Source organism: Sorex araneus, chromosome 7, assembly GCF_027595985.1.
Source record: "Sorex araneus isolate mSorAra2 chromosome 7, mSorAra2.pri, whole genome shotgun sequence".
In the NCBI taxonomy this organism is placed as follows: Eukaryota; Metazoa; Chordata; class Mammalia; order Eulipotyphla; family Soricidae; genus Sorex; species Sorex araneus.
The window spans coordinates 48473746-48499965 of record NC_073308.1 but is presented as its reverse complement, the minus strand read 5'-3'; the positions used below and the strand labels follow the sequence as shown (position 1 = coordinate 48499965).

Genomic DNA, 26220 nt, shown 5'->3' with positions numbered 1-26220 from the left:
AGGTCACTCCAGGAATTCTAAAATCTAAAATTTAGCAGATTCACTCATGGGTGAGGCCTATGTTGCTCTCTTCCAGGAGGTTTATTTCTGAGTCTCTGGGTCTTGACCGTTAATGAGGTTATATAGCACAAGGGGCAGTTTATGAGTGTGACTGCCAAGCTACACTACTGATAAACTTGGGAGAAGGGGGCAGGAGGCCCATTCCTGCTTTAAGCGAGCCTGGAGATCTCAGTCATGGGTCCCACATACCTGGGTTTCTCTGCAGATTCACTCATGGGTGAGTCTCATTTCAGCCTGTGGAGGGTGGCCATGAGCATGGTGGCAAATGGGTTCTGGAGGTTTTCGGCTGCTGGGGATCTGTTGGGGCAGGGAGGGAAATTCAACCCAGCCACCTCTGAGTTGCCCCATGAAGACAGGCTAGTGTGGGGTCAGAACGTTCCATGTTGGTCTCTTCCAGGAGCTTTATTTCTAAGTCTAAGCCATATTTTCTACAAGATTGTCACTTGTATCACTTGTCATCCCGTTGATCGTTGATTTGCTCAAACAGGCGCCAGTAACCTCTCCATTTGTCCCTGTCACATGCTAGTGTAGCCCAATGGTGTCTGCTCACTCCAGGAACATGAAGAGCTGCAAACCATTCGTTTAGGGTCTTGATGAAGATGTCTGACTATCTCACAGGTGGGCGGCTAGGCGTTCTTTTGACGTCCTGTGGAATCCAGTCAGTAACAGCTCTAGTCCAGCCGTCATCTCCAAATCACATTACGTGTCTGGCCCATACAAGATTAGTTTTTTTAATTTCTTTTCCAAAAATTTTTATTTTGGGTTTTGTTTTGTTTTGTTTGGCCTTGGGGCTATACCAAATGTTGTTCAGGGGTTACTCATACTCAGGAATTATTTCTAGCCATGCTCAGGAGATCTTATGGGATGATAGGAATCAAACCCAGGTGGGCCACAAGCAATGCAAATGCCATAACTGCTGTACTATCGCTCTGCCCCACCTTTTTGTTTGTTTTTGATTTTGGGTAACCCATGCAGCAATACTCAGGGGTTACTCCTGGCAATGCTCAGAGGACCATCTGAAATGCCTAAGATCAAACCCAGGTTGACCGTGAGCAAGGCAAGCATCTCTGCACTATGATTCTGGCCTTTTATTTTTTTTAAAATTATGTTTTTTAATTTTCTAAGCACAGAGGTTAAAGTGTTGCCTTGAATATAACCACATAAGGTTCAATCCCTGGCACCTTGTATGGTCTCCTGAGCACCAGGAGTAATTCCTGAGCATAGGGCCAGGAGAAAGCTCTGAGAACTGCCAGATGTAAAAAAAAAAATCATTTCTATTTATGGTTAAGAGCTATTAATCCTACCAAAAGAGTGATAGACAATTAACAGAAATCAAAGGAAAATCCTGAGAATACTAAGATGTACTTGTACTATGTTAAGGATACTTAGTGGAATTTTACTATTCTGATTATTCTATGTTATCTAATGATGATAGCATTGTAGCATGGTCGTCCCATTGTTCATCCATTTGCTCAAGCGGGCACCAGCAACGTCTCCATTGTGAGACTTGTTACTGTTTTTGGCATATCTAATAAGCCTTGGGTAGCTTGCCAGGCATTGCTGTGCAGGCAGGATACTCTCAGTAGCTTACCGGCTTCTCAGAGAGGGACGTAGGAATCAAACTTGGGTTGGCCGCCTGCAAGGCAAACGCCCTACCTGCTGTGCTATCGCTCTAGTCATATTGAAATAAATCTTTCTAAACTTGTAAAATTTATATTTTGTTGCAGTAGAGGGCTAAAGAGATAGCACAGCGGGTAGGGCATTTGCCTTGCACGTGGGAGACCCAGGTTCGATTCCTGCATCCCTCTCGGAGAGCCTGGCTAGCTACCGTTAGTATCCCGCCCGCAAGGCAGAGCCTGACAAGCTACCCATGGGGTATTCGATATGCCAAAAACAGTAATGACAAGTCTCACAACGGAGACGTTACTGGTGCCCGCTCGAGCAAATCAATGACCAACCAACGACAGTGCTACAGTGCTACAGATAAATCACAAATTATAGAACATAGTTTGAAAGGTTGTCTAAAGGCTCAAGAGATTCAGCCTGAGCACATGCTTTGCACGCAGAAGGCCTGACTTTGATCCCCAGCACCACCTGGTCTCCAGGGGCCAGGAATTGCCACCATGCACAGAGTAGCTCCTGAGCACTGCTGGGTATGGCCCAAAACACAACAGAACAAAACAAAATAATGAAACAAAAATGTATTCTAGTTTCTTTTCTTCTATGCTTTTCTAGATCAACTAAATCAAGCTGTTTCAGCATTTGTTATAATTCCTAAGCCTCTGTTTTTGAATTTTTAAATATTCATGTGTTGCTTTCCAAAGTCACATGCAGCGGTTCTTACTCTTGGTTCTGTACTCAGAGATCACACTTGGTGGTCTCAGGGGACCCTATGTGGTGCCGAGGATAATGCAGAGTTGGCCCCGTGCAAGGCAAGTGGGCTACCTTCTGTACAATCTTCCCGCCCCCTTATTTTTTAAATTTAAGATCTTTTCCAGGTAAATATTTTTGCTATATGTCTTCCATTTTTGTTTCAGTATTCCCTTTTGGAGTCATACCAGTTTTCAGTTCTCACCCATTCATTTATTTTTTTCTTCCTTCCCTTTATTTCGCCATTGTTGTTGCGAGATCTTGGCCTGAATGGTTGAACTCAGGGTCGTAGTTCTCTATACGGGATGCAGAATTTATTTGTACTTGTTTATTTAGTGATTCTGGGAAGCAGACTCAGAACCTCACACATATGAAGCAAGTGATCTCTAGATCACATTCTAGTTGTGGTGTTCATAGTAGCCAGTCGGGTGATGCTGGAGACTCAACTCACTGCCCCATAACTGCAATGAAGGCACTCTACACTGAGCTACCAATCCCCATTCATGCTTTAATGCTCACGATTCCCATGTTGAATTCAATTAAACATGAATTCAATTGAACATGAATTCAGTATTTTTAGGCTTGCAGCACTTACCAAAAGGAGAAAGGACAAGTCCCTCTAGTCAATATACATAGATTTTTGTCTCCAGGAGTTTGTATGTCTTCAAGAAACTGTCAGAGCATGGTGAGTGTTCTATATCCACAAGGAACACATTAAGGGCCATAGTGGTGAAAAGACTGTGATAACACAGGAAATTTTCCAGATCCCCTAAACAAAACCAAAGTCATTTTTAACTAGTAGTAACCAGGAAATAGTAATAGAGGCAACCTAATGGATTTATTTTACATTTAACTTAAATTAGGTAAAATTAAGTCAAAATTATTAAGAGGGAGGACTGTCTGATTTATTTATTTTCATTTTTAAAAAATCTGATTCCTTATGTTATCCCTAGTACCTAAGATAGAGCTTAAAAGATAATAGTAAAGTACTGAATACATAGTACTAACCACATATTTGTCAGAGATCTTAAACAACTGAATTAAACGCTGAAAAGCTAATACTGCTTCAATAAAATAAAATTAAGACCAACAGCAAATCCACCCAAAGGCAGGAAAAAAACACCTCCTGAATAAAAACAATATGAGAGAAATATAAGTAATTTCAGTTTAGTTGGAGTGAAACATTTTTAAAAAAAAAACATATTTGAAAGCTTCATGATTTTATGTGAGACATAGCAATCTCAGTACTATGGTTAAAGCTAGAGCCTAGGGGCTGGAGCGATAGCACAGCGGGTAGGGGGTTTGCCTTGCACACAGGCCACTCGGGTTTAATTCCAAGCATCCCATATGGTCCCCAGAGCACTGCCAGGAGTAATTCCTGAGAGCTTGAGACAGAAGAAGCTGCTGTGCATCACTGGGTATGACCCAAAAAGCAAAGGAAAAAAAAAAAGCTAGAGTGTAATGTGGGAGGTGTACTAGAACAATAAAGGTATACATCTTATCAATTTTTTTTTTTTGCTTTTTGGGTCACACCCAGCGATGCTCAGGGGTTACTCCTGGCTTTGCACTCAGGAATTACTCCTGGCAGTGCTTGGGGGACCATATGGGATGCCAGGGATCGAACCCGGGTCGGCCGCGTGCAAGGCAAACGCCCTACCCGCTGTGCTATCACTCTGGCCTCACATCTTATCAATTTTTGCTTTTGGAGGCCCTCCCAAGCATGGTTCCATAGGCACGGGGGTCACTCCCAGGGATACTCAGCCAGATTGTGTTTTTGTGTGTGTGTGTATGTATGTGTGTGGGGTTTTTTGTTTTGTTTTGTTTTTTGCTTTTTGGGTCACACCTGGCGAGGCACAGGGGTTATGGGGTTATTCCTGGCTCAACACTCAGGAATTACTCCTGGCAGTACTCAGGGAACCATATGGGATGCTGGGAATTGAACCCGGTTGGCCACATGCAAAGGAAATGCCCTACCCGCTGTGCTATCGCTCCAGCCCCCTGTGTGTATTATATACTTGCTAAATGGCATTGCTTCGTTTTGCACCACTTATTTAGCTTAAAGGAGCTCACTCTTTGACTATTTCCCTGACACCTAGACTTTTTTTTCCCCTAAACTGCCAGGGATCAAACTGAGGGCCTCACTCCTACGAGCCAGTGCTCTACTGCCGAGCTACATCCCCCAGTGCTCCCTAAACTTACTATTTTTACGATGGAGCAATCACCTTTGTAGGGAGGGAAATATGGGAAGAAAGATTGAAGATGCAAGTGGAAAAGAAGACAAGATAGGTGGACAGTTCTCTTAGGGGAACTGAGTACACAAGACCAAACTGAACGGAGCATGTGGCTAGCATGAGGAGACAGTTCTCACCGTGGCTTTGCTACTAGTTATTTGATTAGGAGCAAGTCATCTTATTCTCCAAATTTGTTCTTTCACCTGCAAAATGGAAGTAAAACTTACATCGTAAGATTGTGATTATCGGACCCAGAGATATTCAGAGGTAGTAGCTGTCTTCAGGCATAAAAACATGAGTTCAGTCCCAGGCACTGCCTCAGTAAAGTGTGCAATATCCAGTGTGCTGCAACCAGGTGAGGTTGCATTAAAAAAAAATCCACAGCAAAGGGGAAGAAAGGAGGTGAGAGAAGATTGTGACTATAAGTAAAATATATATCATAAATGAAATAGCTTTTGCTAACTGCCTGGCATAAAGAATATGAATGTTCTTATCATATAAGAATATGAATGTTCTGAGAATGTAATTCAGTGGAAGAGTGTGTGACAAGCATGTGTGAAGCACTGGGCCCAATCCCTAGCACTGCAAAAAAAAAAAAAAGAATTATGAGGCCAGAACAATAGTACAGTGGGTAGGGTGCTTACCTTGCACACAAATAACCTGGGTTCTAAACCCAGCATCACATATGGCCCTCTGAGACCGGCCAGGAATTATCCTTGAAGGGGCTGGAGCGATAGCACAGCGGGTAGGGCGTTTGCCTTGCACGCAGCCGACCTGGGTTCGATTCCCAGCATCCCATATGGTCCCCTGAGCACTGCCAGGGGTGATTCCTGAGTGTAGAGCCAGGAGTCAGCGCTGAGCATCGTCAGGTGTGACCCCAACCCCCCCCCACAAAAAAAAGAAAAGGAATTATCCTTGAGCGCAGTCAGAGTCAGTCCCCAGCACCACTGGGTGTGACTCAAAAACAAAAACCAAATAAACAGGATTAAATAAAAATACATCTACTGAGGGAATATATAAATATTTAGACATACATTGAATTCCCGAGGTGGCTATAATAAAGTACAATAAACCGGGTGGCATATAAAACATACATGTATTCTCCCATTGATGTTGGAAACCAGGAGCCCCAAATTAAGATGTCAACAGCTTCGTTCCTTCTTGAGGCTCAAGAGAGCAGGCTCGATGCCTCCTCCTAAGTTCCAGGCACTGCTGGCGACCTCTGAGTCTCTTGTTAGCTTTCCCTCACCGCTGCCTCTGCTGTCTCCAGGCTTTTTCCCTCTCCATCCTGGCGCCGTGTCTCTCCTCGTGAGCACACCAGCCACGCGGGGTTCAGTGTTTACCAAACCCCAGTCTGACCTCAACCTTAACTAATTACAGCTAAACTCCACTTTTCAAAAGTTCACGTTGGGCCCTCTGTTGCCATTGTTGCTGCAATAATGGGGGCGGGGTGGGGTCACAAACACTTGATTGTGGTGCTCTCAGTTCGTTGCTGGGGTCTTCCACTTTTGCTGCATCAAACGTTCACATTATGTCACTTCATCCTTACAAAAGATATTCCCGCCTGGGTGGACCAGCTGATAGAAATCTGAAGAGGTTTTCTCACTTTTACAACCAAGAGCAGAAAGCAAAATACTAAGAACAATATCAATAATAATAATGACCAGCATATTTTGCAGCAACTACTTTAGAGGTGACACACGTTCACGTGAACAGCAAGTGGTTCCATGAAACTCCTTCCTCGGGCACCAATTTATACCGGCTATTGAGCTTCTGTATGCTTTTTTTTTTTCTTGCTTTTTGAGTCACACCCAGCGATGCTCAAGGGTTGCTCCTGACTCTGCACTCAGGAACTCCTCCTGGCACTGCTTGGATGACCATATGGGATGCTGGAGATGGAACCCTGGTCAGCCGCATGCAAGGGAAACGCCCTACCCGCTGTACTCTCGTTCCACCCCTCCTCTGTGCATATTCATGTGTATATCACACGATCCCTTCTTTTACTCTCAGTTGTGGGAGATGTTTTTGGTGGCTTTTTTGGGGGGGTTGAGGGGGTGTTGTTATTGTTGTTTTTGGTTTGGGGCCACACCTGGCTGTGCTCACTGCTTACTTCTGTCTCTATACTCAGAGGTCACTCCTGGCGCTCTTGCAGGTGCCATACAGGCTGCTAGAGATGGAACCCAGTTGGAGGTGGAGATGGAACCCAGGTGTCACTGTCATCCCATTGTTCATCGATTTGCTCGAGCAGGCACCAGTAACGTCTCCATTGTGAGATTTGTTGTTACTGTTTTTGGCATATTGAATATGCCACGGGGAGCTTGCCGGGCTCTGCCGTGCAGGTGAGATACTCTCGGTAGCTTGCCAGGCTCTCCAAGAGGAGCGGAGGAATCGAACCCGGGTCAGCCGCGTGCAAGGCGGCCCTAGCCGCTAGTTCTAAATTAAAAACATTATTTGTAGAACCACTCGAATGATTATTTAATCTTGGGTTTTAGGGCTTTTTATTGTATAGATGATAAAACAAAGTTTACTTCACATAGTTATGAAGGGCAAGAGAGGTACTAGGCAATTCGGCCATGGATTTGTCTTGGCTTGCCACTTTGCCACCATTTCTCCTTGCCTCTTGTTCAATAGTAGCATGAATGATTCTCTACTTCATTTAATCCACATTTCATGGAAACACTAGACTGTTTGCCGTTTGCAGCTTGCCCAGCAACTTGATAGTATTTAACTACTGTAATCCAAAAGCAGCTACTTAAACGTCACCAATTTCCTGAAGCTGCTTTTAAGTTTTATTTTTAATTGAATGTTTCTGTTTTGTTTGTGGGGGATATCTAATAGTGCCAGGAGCTACTCCCGGTTCACTGCTGGTAAGTTGTTCTACAGTGCCCAGGGACCGTGTAGAGCTGGGGCTCAAATCAAAGGTTCTTGCTTGCAAAACGTGCTCCAGGGGCCAGAGCAATAGCGCAGCAGGCAGGATGCTTGCCTTGCAAGTAGCTGATCTGCACTTGATCCCTGGAACAAGGAGCCAACTGTGGGATGACTTCCTCCAATGCCCCACAAAATCCCATCCCAGTGCCCCTCTAAAGCCCGATGTCTCCAGTCTTTGAGTTATCTCCCTGAATTTTAAGTGTTTATTGTTTTCTCGCTTTTGTGTTTTTGTTGTTGTTTTGTGTTGCTTTTGTGTTTTTGATGTTGTTGCTGCTATTTGGGGAGGGCCCACCCCTAGCATTGTTCAGAGATTAGTCCTAGCTGCCCATGGTCATTCCCAGTGATGCTGTGGTGGAGGGCATGTAGTGTGGTGATCAGACCCAGGTCCCCTGCATGCAAACCATGCCCATTGAACTATCTCTCATCATTCGCTATTTCTTTTTTTTCCTTTTGGCTTTTTACTTCTTTATTTATTTATTTATTTTTATTTTTGAGTCACACCCAGCAATGCTCAGGTGTTACTCTTTGCTCTGCACTCCTCAGGAATTACTCCTAGTAGGGCCTCAGGGGATCAAAATGGATGCTGGAAATCGAACCCAGGTCAGCCACATGCAAGGCAAATGCCCTCCTTGCTGTACTATCCTCTGGTCCATAGCTATTTCTTAAACAATAATTTAATAATAAAATTTCTTGCATCTTATGTGTTTCATACATTATTTTGTTATACACTTGTATACATACACACAATTGTTTTTTGTTTTTTGTTTTTTTTTTCAGTGCCAGGGAGCAAACTTACAGTCTCAGGCAAAACTTGATAATGAATTCTCAATTTTGATGGTCCGATTCCAGTATTGCTTGATGAATTTGGGTCAATGAATTGAGAGATAAGATGAGGAAGACTAGGGGCTGGAGCGATAGCACAGTGGGTTGGGCTTTTGCCTTGCACATGGCCAACCTGGGTTCAATTCCCAGCATCCCATATGGTCCCCTGAGCACCGCCAGGGGTAATTCCTGAGTGCAGAGCCAGGAGTAACCCCTGAGCATTGCCGGGTGTGACCCAAAAAGCAAAAAAAAAAAAGATGAGGAAGGCTAGAAAGAGCTTTATTAGCAAGTCAGAAGCTGTAAGAGTATTTTTAGAACTAAAACTCCTGCATGCTTGTGTCAATTATAAAGGACAAGTATAACTAAGCAGGCAGTGAATGTTACAGACTTTCTTATAAGAGCAACACAAATCATTCACCAAGTTTAGACCTCAGAGAAGAAGGAGGATACAGTCAGTGACTAGGCATGTTTGCCTTGTAATGTAGGTTCAGTTCTTGGTGTTGTTGTATGCACTTGGGACAATGCTGGTAATTTTGAGTCTGCAAGCTCTGCACTTGTGACTCAAGATGAAGGTGATTTGAGACAAGTGTGTGGAGCACAAATGAGAAGAGGGTGCAACCCTTGATGAGCACCCTAACTAAAAGATGTGCAGGGACTATTTCAGGAGAATTGTGCATGTGTGAGCACCAAAGTAACCCCTGGCAAGCACATGTGCAGTACCACCGCTAAAGGGGTGTCGTCCTTGGCAAGCACAGTGGCTGAGTTTGCACAACCAGCTGTGCCAGTCCTGGGGAGCATCCCAACCAAATATACAGCCAAATAAATATACACAGAACAGCCAGCATGTGTGTGACCCCAAATGATGGCAAAAGCAACCATGATGAAGAGAAAATAATAGGGGGAATGAAGAACCCCCACCTAAAACCTCAGAGATCCCAGGGCTCTGTCCAACTAGCTCAACTGAGGGAGGCCAAATGCAGTGAAATTCCTGATAGTTCTTAAGAAGTTATTAACAATTTGGATTTGAGGGTCTCAGCTTATTCTTCAGAGGGTATCTATAGTACCATTGTACTGTATACCTCATTGGTATAATAATTTCCATTTCTTATTGTTGCATGTAATAGGAAGGGAGCATTTAAAACAAAAAGAGATCACAGTACATGAGATCAAAAGGCAACACTAGGCTGTTTTCAGGTCATTTGAATTCACCGAGAGATAAAATAAGATGCTCTGTATCTCTAATTTCTGTGATAGTCATTAGCAAGGTATCTATCTATATGTATATAAATATATAATTTTAAACAGGAAACATTTCATGAATTTGTGATTTCTTTGAACTTCTTAACAAACCCTGGAAATAATCTTGCTGGACAAGAACTGAGTGTTAAAAGTAGGTAAAAGGATATATATATATATACATATATATATATGTGTATATATATATATATATATATATTTCTTTTTGGGTCACACCCAGCGATGCACAGTGGTTACTCCTGGCTTTGCACTCAGGAATTACTCCTGATGGTGCTCAGGGGACCATATGGGATGCTGGAAATCGAACCCTGGTCCGCCGTCTGCAAGGCATACACCCTAGGTAAAGGAATATTCTTGATAACCTTTCAGTATCAATATCGCAAACCACAAAAGAGGACAGAGAGAGGGAGAGACAGAGACAGAGACAGACAGAGATAGACAGAGACAGACAGAGAGACAGAGACAGACAGAAGAACAGCCTCTGCCATAGAGGCAGGCAGGGGAAGGGGGTGGGGGGTGATGGGAGGGAACATGAAGACACTGGTGCTGGGAAATGTACACTGGTGGAGGGTTGGGTGTTGGAATATTGTATGACTGAAATCTAATCATGAACAGCTTTGTAAGGGTCTATCTCACAGTGATTCAATTCAAAAAGTAAAATAAAAACAAATAAAAAACAAACCCTGGAATATTGCAAAAAAAAAAAAGATTTCCATTATTTTTAAATTGCATTTTACAAACCCAAAAAAAGTAATCATTTTCACACTTGTTTTAGAACATCTTATTGATGTACGCTATTAGATAAATTAGACTGATTAAAAAATCTGGAGTAAATAGCCACCACTTTGTAGTAGGATAGGTAAAGAGAAAGTATTTCATTGCAGCACAAGTTCTGCCGCCACAAAGCCCGTGGGCGTCTTAAGTAAGAGCTTCAGAAATCCTTCTGAAAAGGACAAAAGAGAGACTTCCTGTCATTTCCATTGGATTCTGCATGTGGGACCGATATGGGCAATGCAAAGTTTAAACAGATGCAAATAGAGAGGGAAGAGGCAAAGTCTTGGCGTGTTACACAGAGTTCTCCGTATCCAGAGTCACTTGAAGTCAGTTTCCCCTAGATTTTCTGAGTAACATCCTCTGAAGTTACTGCACGCTGGAATGCTTCATTTCACCAATATTTGCTTATGGAAATAAAGGGGAGTGACGGCGGGGGGTGGGCGGCTAGGGGAGGGGGGGAGCGTAGGAGGAGAGGAGTGGAGGAGGGGTTTGAGGCCGGGGGAGGCTGACCACAGCGCCGCGCACCAGTAACCTTGTCTGATGTGATCATTAACCTTTTTGGAAAGTGCAGCTGGCAGATCTCCGAGGTTTGTCATTAGAATGTGAGGAGAACTACTTAAACAGTCAGTTGCACGGACTATTCACTGCCTGTTTTCTCTGAGAGCTACTGCTTTCTTCAGCGAGGAAGAAACATGAGAATTCAGCAAGTCTTTTTTGTAGTTATTTTTTTGCTGAGTCTTGTACTTACGGATGGACAGAGAACAGGTAAGACTTTGGTCATTTTTATGGAGTTAAGTTGTTTTTGATGCTCGTCTGTTTCTGTGGGTCTCTGCGTGTGACTGCATTTATGTTGAAAATCCTTTAGATGTACTTGTGAGTAGTGGGGTTAGTTAATATATAGGATTTCGCGAGTGTGCTAGCTAGATGTATTCTTTGAATTTTTTTTTAATGGTAACTGTATTAGAAGTACTTTTCTATATGATTGAAAACTGATTCCTAGGCTACTGTAGTGTTTTTAAGTTGAAATAAGAAGATTGGAAATGCTGAGCCTGGCCCTTATAGAAATAAGGAAACTTAATAGATTTTAAGTAAAATCCAAGTTGGTCTCTTTTGCGAAGCAGTTTTTTTAAAAAGGATGTTGACAGGAGTACATCAAGGCTAATGAAATGAACCATATATGCAAATCATAATGTTGCAAATGTAGATGAAATTTTAAATTAGGTTAATAGTTATTTCTTCTTATAATGACTTATGTGTCACCTCTAAAAAAAGGTAATTTCCAGTATTATTTTGATTACGGAACCAAAAATGTCAAAAAATATCTATGTAAAAAATATCTATGGTGATAATAATATGATTAGCTTGCTATATTTTCCAAGGATAACAACTGTGTTTTTACTAAGCAGCAAGCATAGCTAACAATTATTTTAATGTGTTTTTACTCCAAATCCAAATATTTAGGATTTTTAAAATATGGGTAAGTAAAATTATAGTTTTCTAGATTAAGACAAAGAGGACTTAAATGAAATAAAAAGGGAAATACATTTATATTTATGTGCTAGATAATTCATTTGAAAACATGCTCCACTTTAAAGCAGAAAATGGTTCATAATTGATTTAAAAAATCATTGTGTTTTACTTTAAATGATGTCCTCTGTCTGGTCGCCCTTTTACATAAATTAGGAGTTTCAAATCTGAATCTCTGAAAGCAACTGATCCCTTTTTACTGTTTATAGCAGTTGCTATTCAAACTATTTCTACTTTTTTTTGAATACTAAGCACCTTGGGCAATGTTCATGTAAAATACTTGCTATTAACTCACTACATAAGAAAACTTCAGGAATAAGTCATATAAGACAGAAAAGACTATTTCTAGCAGATTCTGACATAAGGAACTGGTAGAAATGCAACTCATGTATTAGCATCACATTTATTTTTATATCATAAACACATTCAAACATAACAATTTTCAGGGAAATTGCTTCCAATATTTCTTCTTTTTTCCCTCAGCTACTAGAGCAACAAGAAGAAAATCATACAGGAAAAACTGCCATAAGAGGAGATGTCGGCCTCTTCATTCACGGGTGCCTTTTCCCTGAGGTATTTCTCCCAGAAAATTGCTTTGCTGCATTTAGGCAATGGTCCAGATAAGATAATACCAAACAACATTCATTCACATTTTGTGATACATGATAATAGTCCTGCGGTGAGGCTGGTTTAAGGGAGGCTGAACCAACAACATAGTAAAATGGGATGGTGTTTGAAAATTAAGAATTGAATGGGATAGAGGATGAAATAGAGAGAAAATCTTGATGCTTGTTGAATCAGTGACAGCAATGTGGGATTGATACCATTTTATGCATTTGAGAATTTTCATATTTAAAAAGCAGGCAAGCATGGGTGTGAGGACACAGCTCAACAGGCTAGATGGAGGCTGGCGTTTGATCCTTGACGCTGCACGGCTTTCCCAAGTACTGCTGGAAGGAAGCATGAGTGAGGAATATTCTATCCTTGAGCCTCGCTAGCTAGGAGTGGCTCCAAAACCAACATAGAAGATAAAATTAGGAGAACTGAATTATAGAAGTATCTTTGAAAATATATTTTTGAAAACATTAGATAATTCCCTGATATCCAGCATTTTAGGGGCTAAAACTGTAAGAGCACTGACTACCCATGTGTCAGGCCCTAGGTTCTGTCATCAGCACCAGAAAAACAACAGCAGTAAACAGAAACCCATAGGACTCCCCCAGGCCCACCAGGAAGTGATGCCTGAGCCAGAGCAGGGAGTAATCCCTTAATACCACTGGGTGTGGCTCCAAACCTCCCAAGACAACAAATAAAATTTGAAGGAGCCCAAAAACAAAACCCCCAAAGACAAAAAATGTATTTTACATTTTCCTTTTTTGCCTAACACCAACTAAATGCTGCTTATTTTTCATAAAAATAGTTTTTGTATGGGACCAGGGGTGGGTAGTTTTGGGCCACACCTTGTAGGGCTGGGGTTATTCTTGACTCTGTATTGGGCGTAAGTCCAGGTTACTCCTGGGAGTGAATTATGCAGTGCCCCAAATCAAATCAGGGCAAAGCAAAGGCTTTGTAATATCTCTCTGCCCCCCCGCCCTTTTTTTAAATATAAAATCAACCTAATATGATAACATGGAAGCTTCCCAGCTTCATTTCATTCATAGAATTGTTTTTCTTCTTCTTCTTTTTCTTCTATTTCTATTTCTTTTTTCTTTTGGGGCCACACCTGGTGACTCTCAGGGTTTTCTCCCAGCTCTGTACTCAGGAATTACTCCTGGTAGTATTGGGGTGACCATATAGAATGCCGGGGATAGAACTGGGGTTGGTCCCTACCCACTGTACTATAGCTCCAGCCCCAAATCATAGAATTATTCTTGATGGATGGATGGTTGCATCCTTAAAGATAAATTCTGAATACAACTTGGCTCTGCCATTTTTATAAACACTCACTGAACTGTCATTGATTTTATGCCACCATCACCAATAATCATACTTGAGTTCAAACAGTAGTGTCAAAAATTGCCCGATTTTGTTTCTTCATAAAAAAAAAAACAAGTAACTTAGTATTTCATTGTAATTATTTTAAATCTCTTTCATTCATATTAAATGTCTACCTGAAAAATCGCAAGCCTTAAAGACACAGGCAATTGGTAAATTAGCTAATTCAGTCAGGTCTGTAGACTGTTTATTACACTATTCATTCAGAGGAAAGGAGGATTTCGATGCCCATTGTTTAATAAGAGCTTTTCAGACTGAGCAGATGCTGGGTAGTAGAACTTTAAATGAAAGACAAGCAATTAAGTCATAAGCATTTATCAGGAAAACTAAGACAAAAAGCCAACTTCTCTATGCCTGTATCTGTAACAAATTGTTCTTTGCTATCAAAATTTGAAAAATAGGTTTGTTGAAGGAATCCAAAAAGATACAAAAAGATGTTCCCAGGAAACCAATTAATGGGGACTGAAACATGCTTTGAAAGGATTTTATGTGTTAACAAATCCTTTGGTATATTTCAATAAAGCATTTCAGTCTCACATATAAATAATTGTAAAATCTACTCTTAGGGGGAGTAAAGAAGTTCAAGATTTTCCTAGCACTCCTCCACAAATAACAAAGACAGAGATGGCATTTCACAATAGCAAGGGAATTCCTGAATATACAGAGAAAGATACTGGCAGAAAGTAAATAAAAGCTTTTAGTTGGCCACACAGGTTATATTTGGCTCTCTCCACAAATCACCTGCCATAAAAACGAGACTTACAAGTAAACAAAACAGAGTAGTGAAATTTGAATTGTCAACGTTAAGTGAAAATTTGACCTATAAACCAAATGTGTAAACTAGAGGGAAATTGAAACAAAGGCTATATAAACTATTGAATAATAACAATCCTTTCCAAAATGTGGCTGATTGCTTTAAAGACCTGCTCAGATTACAACATTAATTTCTCAGTGTTTAGACTGGACCTGCATTCAGTTCTAGTTCTTTGAAGGATGTGTAAAATTCCCATTTTGGAATCTACTAATAGCATAAGAGCTAATGCAAAATAAACTGTAATTTCCAAATTCTTACTCAGCCAGCACTTATAATTATAAGTGCTACTTTAATATTTTACAGTGAGATTCTCACTGTCTTAAGTACTTGTAAAAAAATGTTTTTGAGTTATACCTGGTGGTATTTAGGGGCTTATTCTTTGCTTCCCAGCAGTACTCGGGACCATACAGAGAGCAGTGGAAATAGGATTGTCATGAAAAGCGTGTGCTTTGCCCCTTTGAATTATTCCTCCAGTCCCAATACTTGCACATACTTAATATATCTTAAAACAAAGCAACCTGACTCTTGGGGAAAGTCACATAAACCTCATAGTGCAACTCTAAAGCAGACTTTTCATTTCGCCCATCACCCTCTACTCTCAGCACACTTTAGATAAAAATCACATGTAGTTACTTGATTCAGGTAGGGTCAAGTAAGATTGTTAAAGGATAAGTAAAATAAACAATTAGCTTTGGTTTTCCATATTAACCCTTTAGAACTGCTTAAGACCCTTCAGGATGGATCTTTAGCTCACTTGATGGTTTTTGAACCATGCCCATTGGTGCTCAGGGACACTGCGAGCAGACATTTTTCAATCGTTCTATTACTTATAATCTACTGTTTGTCTATAGATTTCCTTATCTTAGACTCAACATATAAATTGATTTTTACAGTTGTTTCTTCTGTGGTTGACTTCTTTCACTTTATGTGTTCAAGGCCCATCAGGGCCAGATATATACTTTACTACTTAATTATTTTCTTAGTGGTTGCTCAAGGACTGTCTGCTCATGTAAATGCCAACTTACCAAGATCTTCTTCAGATTATTCTATTTTGAATTCATTAAGATGGAGAAGTACCTATCTAGCACTATTCTCTCTTGTTTTCAATTCTACTGCAGTTACACATATACATTATGTATCCGGTTTTACTATAATTGTTCTATTTATTACAATGCTGGGGATCAAAACGAGGGCCTCACTTGTGGCCATGTACACTACCACCAAGTCACATTCTCAGCCCTGATAATCTTTTGATATAATTTCAGCTCTTTTAAACCAATAGACAAAGAGGAGCAGAAACATATTTGTAGTTTGTTAGATAAGACTTCTTATTTACTATTTCTGAGTCATGTCATTAGCAGATATTTTTTTGTTTTAATCTATTCAGGCGGCTCTAACAACATGGCATAAAGCAGGTGAGTTTATTTATTTCTCATAATTCCGGTGCTGGATGTCCAAGAAGAAAGCACTGACAGATTCATTGTCTGCTGAGAGTCTCCTTGGTTCAGACACCTGCTCTCTGCTCCGTCCTTAACTGGTGACAGGAGCATGGGAACTCTCTGAGTTCTGTTCTATAAGAACACAAACAAATCCCAATCACGAGAGCTCCAGACCTGTGACCTAAAGCCCCCTTTGCAGATACTGGAGATCTAGTTTCAAACATTAATTGTAGAGAAGTACATTCAATCTATATAACACGGAGATAAATGTTTCACCATTAGCAATCTTAAAACAATGTTCAAGAACTTTGTCACTGTCACTGTCATCCCATTGCTCATCGATTTGCTTGAGTGGGCACCAGTAATGCCTCCATTGTGTTACTGTTTTTGGCATAATGAGCTTGCCAGGGGGCTTGCCAGGCTCTGCTGTGCAGGCGAGAAACTTTCAGTAGCTTGTCGAGCTCTCCAAGAGAGGCGGAGGAGTCAAGCCTGGGTTGGCCGCATGCAAGGCCTACCCACTGTGCTATCGCAACTTTAGATATTAAAAAAAAAAAAATCGTGCTCATCTGTGGAGTATAAAATAACAGAGTAGGAGACTAACACCCAAGAATAGTAGAAATAAGTACCAGGAGGTTGGCTCCATGGCTTGGATGCTGACCTCACATGCTGGGGGAAAAGGCAGTTCAGATAGAGAAGGGAACATCAAGCAAGCTCTGGTTGGAGGACCCGCTCGATGGGGAGATGCGTGCTGAAAGTAGACTATAGATTGAACACGATGGCCACAGAGGCGGGGGGGGGGGGGGCCCGGGATGGGGGGATGGGATTAGGAGGTGGGAGGGATACTGGGTTCACTGATGGTGGAGAATGGCCACTGGTAGAGGGAGAGGTGCTTGAACATTGTATGAGGGACACACAAGTATGAAAATGTGTAAATCTGTTACTGTACCATCATGGTGAGTCACTAATTAATAAAAAATAATAACAATTTTCACTTGTCTATTTAACTGAGAAGAGGATTCACAGAGCTCTTTACAGAGTAAAAAATTTTGTTGCTCTCTGCTGGTTTGGAGGTGTTATCATATCTGGTGGTGCCCAGGGTCGCTTCTTAGCTGCATGCTTGGTGGTTATGCCTTGCCTTTGGTTCAGGGGACCATTTGTGCTAAGAATTGAAGCTGGGGGAATGGCACATAAAAAACATTTGCTCTCCAGCCCTCTGAACTAACTCCCTGGCCTGAATTTTTTAAGTGGCCACCAGACTATTCATATATTTATTCAAATTATTCAAATTTATTTATTCAAAAACATTTTCAAATTATTTGAGTTTACATGGATGCTTAGTGGAATATTGCTCTCTAGAAAAGCTTCAAATCTCTATACTTCAAATAGTAAGTCATGAAAAGGCCTATGTCCCATACTCTTGCCAATACTGCATCTTCTCAATTATCTTAATTTTTGCCATTCTGGTAAACCAAGAATTCACTTCATTTTTATGTTTGGACTTTAGATTGCTTGGAAAAGCATATTGCACCTTTTTGTTATATCTGGTACCTTACAGTTACTGTCAGGAAAGCAATGGAGCTGACTTCTAGAAGCCAATAAAGTGCTGTCTCACATCATCAGAAAGTTTTCTGTAAAAGATCCATATTTCTCTTAAATAAAAATTAGTTAGTCATATTTTTCCCTAGTTTATACCAAAAACTTATTGCTAAGTACTATTAAATAGTCACCTAGCATTAAAATATAGTAGGATCCATGATATGATTGTCTTTTTTTTTTTTTTTTTTAATTTTGGGGTCTTAACTTGTAGATCTTGGGCTGGAGCAAAAGCACAGCGAGTAGGGCATTTATTTGCCTTGCACGTGACCGACCCATCTTTGATTCCTCCACCCCTCTCAGAGAGCCCGGCAAGCAACCAAGAGTATCCCACCTGCACGGCAAGGCCTAGCAAGCTACTCGTGGTGTATTCGATATGCCAAAAACAGTAACAAGTGTCACAATGGAAATGTTACTGGTGCCCACTCAAGCAAATTGATGGACAATGGGACAATAGAGCTACAGTGCTACTTGCAATTCTTGAAGGACCATGTTTTGCTGGGAATTAGCCTGTGCTTCCTGCATGTAAAGCATGTGCTCAGACCTTTGAGCTTTCACTCAGCCCTTGATTTTATTATCTTGTTTTATTTTTGTAAATAAAAATACAAAAATAAATTTTGGTCCACGTCTGACTGTACTGGGGTTACTCCAGGCTCTCTACTCAGGAATGACTCCTGGCAGTGCTTGGGGGGACAGTATGGGATTCCCAGGATCCAAACCACTGTGTAATCACCCCAGCCCATGTTATCATTTTTTGGCTTGCTCCAAATAACTGTCTTGCCTGTTATAAATAGCTGGAATCAAATCCAAAATATTAAGAAAATTGTTGCAGGGCCAGAGTATTAGAAAGTACTCAGAGTACTCACTACAGCAGGAAGAGTATTCGCCTTGCATGAGATAGACCAGGCACCACCTGAGCAACATGTACCACTTGAGCCCAGAGCCAGGAATAAGTCCTGAGCACCATCAAACAAAACACAAAAGCAAAAGACAAATTGGTTGAGAAACACAAAACAAAAAAACAGAAAAACAAATACAAAAATTGATTGAGAAAAATGTGAATCATTGAGCAAATAGAAGCTATTAAACTATAATTTGATGCCGAGCATCTTTATATTGTGCAATTCAGATTTTGAGTGGGATTTGTTTGTTGGGTTTTGTTTTTGTTTTATGTTTTTTCCTTATTTTTGTGTTTTTCTTATGGTGTTTGGGATTAAACCCGGGGCCTTACAAACACGAAGCAAGAATTCTACCACTGAAGTCCATCCTCAGTCCTAACTTCAAATTTTTGAAGAAATGAAGGTGCTATTTGTTTTCTACTTTTTGATACAAAGTTGCCTTTAGCACTGGAAAGCACTGGCTAATTTTCATAATTCATAAACTCCTAAAATTAAAAAAAATAAACCTGTAAATTAACTTTCTGGGTATCGCATTTCTTACCACAATGTGTTCTTTTCTCTTTTGCCTTCCAAATATAGGTCTTCTCTGGTTAACTTCATGGGTCTGCAAGGAGAAGAGGAGTGAAGGAAAGCTAAGGAGTGAAGACAAGATACTCACCGCTCAGTAGTATGATTGCAGACAAGTTCCTGGATGAAAGAAATCATTTAAAAATGCTTGGGATAGTCTGCTAGTTATGTAGAGCTTTTTTTTTCTGGTTTCTTTCTAGAGGAAGATAACAAAATCAAAAGAGATTTTTATTTTGAAGCGTAATTATTTATCTGCATAACAAAAATTCTCTCATTTTTCTGCATATAATTCTTACATGGGTTAATAAGAAAAATATATTTGCTGTTTTAGTAAAAAGTCCAGTTTCAAATTCTTTCTTTTATATTCTGATAAATTTCCAGGAGTGTTTAAATAAACTTATATGTTTAAGTAATTAAACGCACACACACACACAAAATCTGAAATTGGGGGTCAGAGAGGTGGTACAGAGATAGTGGGTAGGGCATCTGCCTTGTAGGCAGCAGACCCAGGCTCGATCCCCAGCATCCCGTATGGTCTATCCACCCCCTTCCACCCGAAAGCACTGCCAGGAGTCATTCCTGAGTGCGGAGCCAGGAATTACTTTTTGATACAAAGTAACCTCTGAGCATTGTTGGGTATGACTCAAAAAAAAGAAAAAGTAATCTAAAATCAAGTGCATTGACCATGGCTTTACAGAATAGGAAGAAAATTTTTGTTTCATTAAGTATTTACATAGATCCCCAACATCTTTGTTTTGGGTTTTGGTTTGGGGGGCCGTAAAAGCAAAGTTATTAATTGCTTCCACTATTAGGAAACGATTTAATGTTTATGAAAGTTTTATTTTGAATGATACCCACTTTAAGTTGTAAACGAAAGTTTAAAATACTAAGTGCAGTTCATTTTAATTTAAAACTGAAATGGTTGTCTCTGAATCACTCATCGTTTACTCTTAAGTGTATAAGATACTTTTGATTTTTTTTTGAAGTTTTATTTCAGTGTTCTCAATTCATTTATACAGATAGATCCTTAGAAGGGCGTTTAAAGTTTAAAGTTTATATGTACAATACTGTAATTATTCAAGGCCCGCAAGACTGTACAGTCTTGCCTTGCATGTTCAATTGCAGCATTTCAAGAGTCTTTCGTATCACCAAGCTTAGAGCCAGAAATAAGCCATGAGTACTGCCTGGGGTTGCCCAAAAGCCTAGGAAAAACACACAATATAATGATTCCAACAAAATTTCAAGCAGTAGCTTTCCAACATTCATTTTGTTAGTATTTGGTTAGGTATATTCATCAAACTATGGTGGTAAAAATTGTAAATAAAAATTCAGTTGGAGTTTAAGGATATAATTACCAAAGGAAACCATTCTGTCTAAATTGGAAATGCGCTAATAATCAGGTGTTTCCAAGATGTTAAATATGGTCTTAATTTTTATTTATTAACTGTTAGTTTGTTGCTATAAGGTTTTATTTTATTTTACTATAATTCCCAATAGGAAATTTACAAAGTCCTACCTTGATTTAAAAATTTTGCCTTGTAAACACAGAGAGAAGCTCTAAATCATTAACTTCTATTATGTTTAACTAAAAAATTGTAATACATATAAGTAATTTAAAATGAAAATGTGGAGCATGTCTCCATTTTACAGCTTTTGTGTCTTTTGGAAAAAAATTAAATTCTTGTACAATCATGTTGTATGAAATGGGTTACCTCATTATTTAAATGAATATTTTTGGAAAATACAAGATAATTTTCAATATAAGTTATAATTCCAGTATACAAGTACATTGTAGTGATGATATAATAATAATGCATTATTAATCATTTTAAAATTATATTTATCATAAATATAAGAACATATTTTTTCAAGAAGAGATAGATGCTCATCATAACAGAGAATGTTAAAAAATTATTTTTAATTGAGGAATTTAAGACTGAATAGCCTTCATGTTTACCCTGACACTACATATCTTGTATTTAATTAAAAAATTTTGTGACTATTGCAAACCACAGTGCCTGAAAGGAAAATGAGACACACAGAGAAAGAGAGAGAGAGAGAGAGAGAGAGAGAGAGAGGAAAAGTATCTGCCATATAGGGAGGCTGCATAGGAGGGAGGAAAACTGGGACATTGGTGGTGGGAAATGTAGACTGGTTAAAAGATGGGTGTTGGAACATTGTGATGACAGAAACTCAATCATGAACAACTCTGTAACTGTTTATCTCATGGTGATTCAATAAAATAAATGAATAAATAATTGGGGCTGGAGAGCACAGTGGTTAGTGTTCTTGCCTTGCACTCACTTGACCAAGGTTCAGTTCTTGGCACTTAACCCCATGTATTCCCCTGAGCATTGCCAGAAGTAATCCTGAGCACCACTAGGTATGGTCTTAAAACCTAAATAAATTAAATGATCAAAGCCAGGGAGACAGCTCCAAGGGCTAATGTGCATGCTGGAAGGCTGGGTTCCTTCTCCTGCACAGTCAAGTATGACTTGGCTAAGCACAGTAGTCCTTGAGCACTGCTGGGTATGTCTCCCTCAGACCCCTAAGTTATTAGAGTAAGAATAAAGGTTCTCAAAAATCCATAAAGTCTCAACAATTAGTAATAGGTATGCCAAAGGTAGCAAACCAAGGCAGGTCTAAGACTAAAGGACATGTTTTACTCATGATCAAGGTGGAGGGCAGACCACAGGAGTATGTTATAAATAAGATGTAGGGGATTGGGCCTGAGAGAATATGTAGTAAGTTGCTGCATGCAACTTACCATAGTTGCTTATAGTTACTTATTATAGTAATCTTTGCATGCCCCTGACAGGAGTTCAATATCTGGCACCCTGTATGATTTCCCCAAGCCCTGCCAGGAATGATACCTGATTGCAGAGCCAGAAGTTAGCTCTGAGCACTGCCAGGTACGGCCCCCCAAACCAAAACCCAAAACAAAGATGTTGGGGATCACAACAATTCCACTCCTAGGTACTATTCGAAGAATATAAAGACACTACAAAAGGATGCATGTATTCCTCTGTTCACTTCAACACTGTCTGTAATAGCCAAGATATGGTAACAACTCGACTGTCCTAAGGCAGGTGATCGAATAAAAAGCTATCTATATAAACGGTGAAATTCTATTCAAGGAATAAAATTCAAGTAACAAAATTCTATTCAAGTAATAAAAGCATAAAAAACAAACTGCTGCCATTTGCTAAATATGGACGGAGTTAGTGCAAATTAAGTCAGAAAGCAAACACCACTGTATGGTCTCGCTTATATGGGGCATACAAGAGAACAAGGCAAGGAACTAGACAGAAGCAACCCTTGAATGTATACTGATATACTGAGGAATGTTCCGTCCCCCGGGACTAGTCAACGTGGGTAACCAGGAGAGGGTGCGAGAGTGGTAGGAAGAGGAAGAGAGAGAGAAGAATGGAAGCAAGACAAGGCTTTGATCAAGCAAGCAAGCAAAAGCTCTTTATTTCTCTCGAGCTAGTTTTTTATAGTTGATCACATGAGGAAGTAGGCAAAATGGGGAAGTAACAATACATGCACATTTTCAGTGACACAGGGTGCAAGCCTTAACGGCGGGCGCATGACGGTTATCTCAGGCGTTACACAGAAACTTTACACAATGTGTCGTAACATTTTCCCGAGAAGAGGTTAATTTCTTAATGTATGGACATTTTTCCAAAAAAGGTTGGGTCCTTAATTGCACGTCAGTCTATACTGACATTTTGGCTCCCGGCAGAGGAATAGTAACTGATAGAGCAAGAAAACACAAGTGGCAATGAGGCTGGAGGGGACCCAAGCAATGGAGGTGGAAGGAGTTAGATATTTAGGTAATGAGTGTGGTATTACAACTTACAGACAAAAACAACGCTAATGTACATATAGACTAGAGCCATAGCACAGCGGGTAGGGTGTTTGCCTTGCATGTGGCCGACCCGGGTTCGATTCCTCCATCCCTCTCGGAGAGCCTGGCAAGCTACCTAGTATATCCTGCCCACATGGCAGAGCCTGGCAAACTACCCATGGCATATTCGATATGCCAAAAACAGTAACAACAAGTCTCACAACAGAGACATTACTGGTGCCTCCTCGAGCAAATTGATGAACAACGGGACAACAGTGATACAGTGCTACAATATACATATATGTATCTATATATGTATATATGTGCATGTGTGTACATATGTCTGTATGTATGTAATCCCTGCGTCATTGTCATTCCATTGTTCATTGATTTGCTTGAGAGGGCACCAGTAGCGTCTCCATTGTGAGACTTGTTACTGTTTTTGGCATATCGAATACCCCATGGTAGCTTGCCAGGTTCTGCCGTGCAGGCGAGATACTCTCGGTAGCTTGCTGGGCTCTCTAAGAGGGGTGGAGGAATGGAACCCGAGTCAGCCGCATGCAAGGCAAACACCCTCCCCACTGTGCTATGGCCCCAGTCCTATGTATATAATATGTAATATATATAATGTAAATCAATGTAACCTCATTAATAAAATGGAGGGGAGAAATATATCCAAAACACATACTCAACATAACTGAAAACATGCACTAAGCTGCAACCACTAAAACTTCGTAATGTGCCTTGACAGGTGGAGATAGGGTAAGGGGTGGACACGGGAGAGAATATGGGAACACTGGTGCAGGGAAGTCGACGTTGGTGATGGGATGGATGTTGAAATATTAGTGCCTAGAACTCAACTATCAGTAGCATTGTAAATCATAGTTCTGAGAGAGAGAGAAAGAGGGAAAGAGAGAGAGAGAGAAAGAGAGAGAGAGAAAGAGAGAGAGAAAGAGAGAGAGAGTGAGAGAGAGAGAGAGAGAGAGAGAGAGAGAGAGAGAGAGAGAGAGAGAGAGAGAGAGAGAGAAGCCGCACCAGCTGTTCTCAGGGTTCACTCTTGGCTTGTGATCAGGGATCACACCTATAGATCTATAAGATGATCAGAGGATCTTATGTGGTACCAAGGTATCACTCCAGCCCTGCCCGCCACCCCAGCTAATGAAAACTTATTAGGTCATTTTAGGCAATGATGCCATCACCCTAGTTTAGGGCAGTCGGGTAAGTGAAGTGGAGAAATGTCAGGTGGTGAACCAAAGAATTGCTGTAAGTGCTGACCTATTCATTTTTTGTTTACTTTCTTCCTGCATCAGAACTAAAACTAGAAGGAATAAATACCATTTGGGGCCCAGCCGAGGCACACTTCCAAACACTAACATACTAACATTGATATCCCAGTAGGAACACAGCAAATTAGATGTGAAAGTAACATAGAAGCCAACTAAGCTCTGTAAACAAAAGCATTGACACAGAAGGCTCAACTCGCAGTAGCAGCTTAGTAAATCCTCAGACAGGACTTGATTCTCCCACAATGAGATATAACACTTTCAACAAAGTTTCTATTACTGAAGTGTCTTTTGATAATTGGCCATTTAGTTATAACAAACAATAGGAAACAAAAATTTTATTCCTACGATGGTGCAGGCTTTAGGCGGTGTTTGGGAAGATGGGGATAAGGTGGAGGGAAGGTCACCGTGGTGATGGGATTGGTGTTGGGATATCAAATTCCGGAAACAGATGCATCATGAACTACTTTGTAAATCATGGTGTTCATATAAAGGGGGAAAAGTGTATCAAAAAATTCAGGAATTGGGGCTGGAGCAATAGCACAGCAGGTAGGGTGTTTTCCTTGCACGCAGCCAACCTGGGTTTGATTCCCAGCATCCCATATGGTTCCCCGAGTACCGCCAGGAGTAATTCCTGAGTGAAGGGCCAGTGCATCACTGGGTGTGACCCAAAAAGCAAAAAAATTATTTAAAAAATTTAAAAAATTTCAGGAATTAAGATTAGTAATATATTCATGCACATTGAACAAAAAAGTGAAATTTTAGGTAAAGATGTCATCAGTTGAGCCATGTTAGAATTTGAGGCAAATCAAAAGATTTCAAACTAATCCTATTGCCAACAAGAACCTTGATAGAGGCTGACTGAAGATTAATTCCAATTCTTTGTTTTCTTCCTTTTTTTCTCTCTTCCATAATTGCCTCTTTCTCCAAATTGGTACCTCTATATCCCATTCACCTCTGTTTGCTTCCAGCTGGTCACAGTGTTCATGAAAAGAACATTGTATTCTAAGTCTGGCTCTTTTCCATAGACTTTCTTATCCTACTCTGAAATAATATCATTAGATCCTAAGGAGTCTTGGTAAGAGAGGTAGTGAGTTTGATAATTTGAGGCTCTGGTTCCTGTCAGTTGCTTTGCAGAAAATCCCTCTTAACCTAATCTGGAAGTTTGCCATCTGACATCATTCACTAAGAACTGACAAGAATTACCTATACTGTATTCTACAAAAATTTTATAATGGAATATATAATACTCTATTTTTACAAGTTCTCATAATAATAAATAAACTTTTTGTGGTACTTCTATATGAGTAGCATACAAATATATGTGAGTATAGATGAATATGTGAATATATATTCATACATATGTATATGAAAGGGCAGGAGTTAAGGGACATTTTAGAACATTGTCATTTTTCAGTTTCTCTATTTTTCACATAATATTACATGGGAGGATGTCATTTTTTTTTCTATTTCTTACATTAGCACTGTAGCACTGCCATCTGATTGTTCATCGATCTGCTCGAGCAGGCACCAGTAACGTCTCCATTGTGAGACTTGTTACTGTTTTTGGCATATCGATTACGCCACAGGTAGCTTGCCAGGCTTTGTCGTGCAGGTGGGATACTCTCAGTAGCTTGCCTGGCTCTGTGAGAAGGACGGAGGAATCGAACCTGGGTCGGCCGCATGCAAGGCAAACGCCCTACCGTTGTGCTATCGCTCCAGTCCATTTCTTACATTTGTGTAGACAAATGCTTTTGTGTTTCATTATCAAAATACTTATGCTTAATTAAATGACTTGTATAAAGACCTAC

At 40.3% G+C, this 26220-nt stretch overlaps 1 protein-coding gene across 1 annotated transcript; it reads left to right on the top strand.

The window, feature by feature from the left end:
- Positions 1-10932: 10932 nt before the first annotated feature.
- APELA (apelin receptor early endogenous ligand) lies at positions 10933-21552 on the top strand. Its single transcript, XM_055144603.1, has 3 exons — positions 10933-11207; positions 12453-12542; positions 19289-21552. The coding sequence occupies exons 1-2, from the start codon at positions 11135-11137 to the stop codon at positions 12539-12541; spliced, it is 162 nt and encodes a 53-aa protein (XP_055000578.1). The 5' UTR covers positions 10933-11134; the 3' UTR covers position 12542; positions 19289-21552.
- Positions 21553-26220: the final 4668 nt, after the last annotated feature.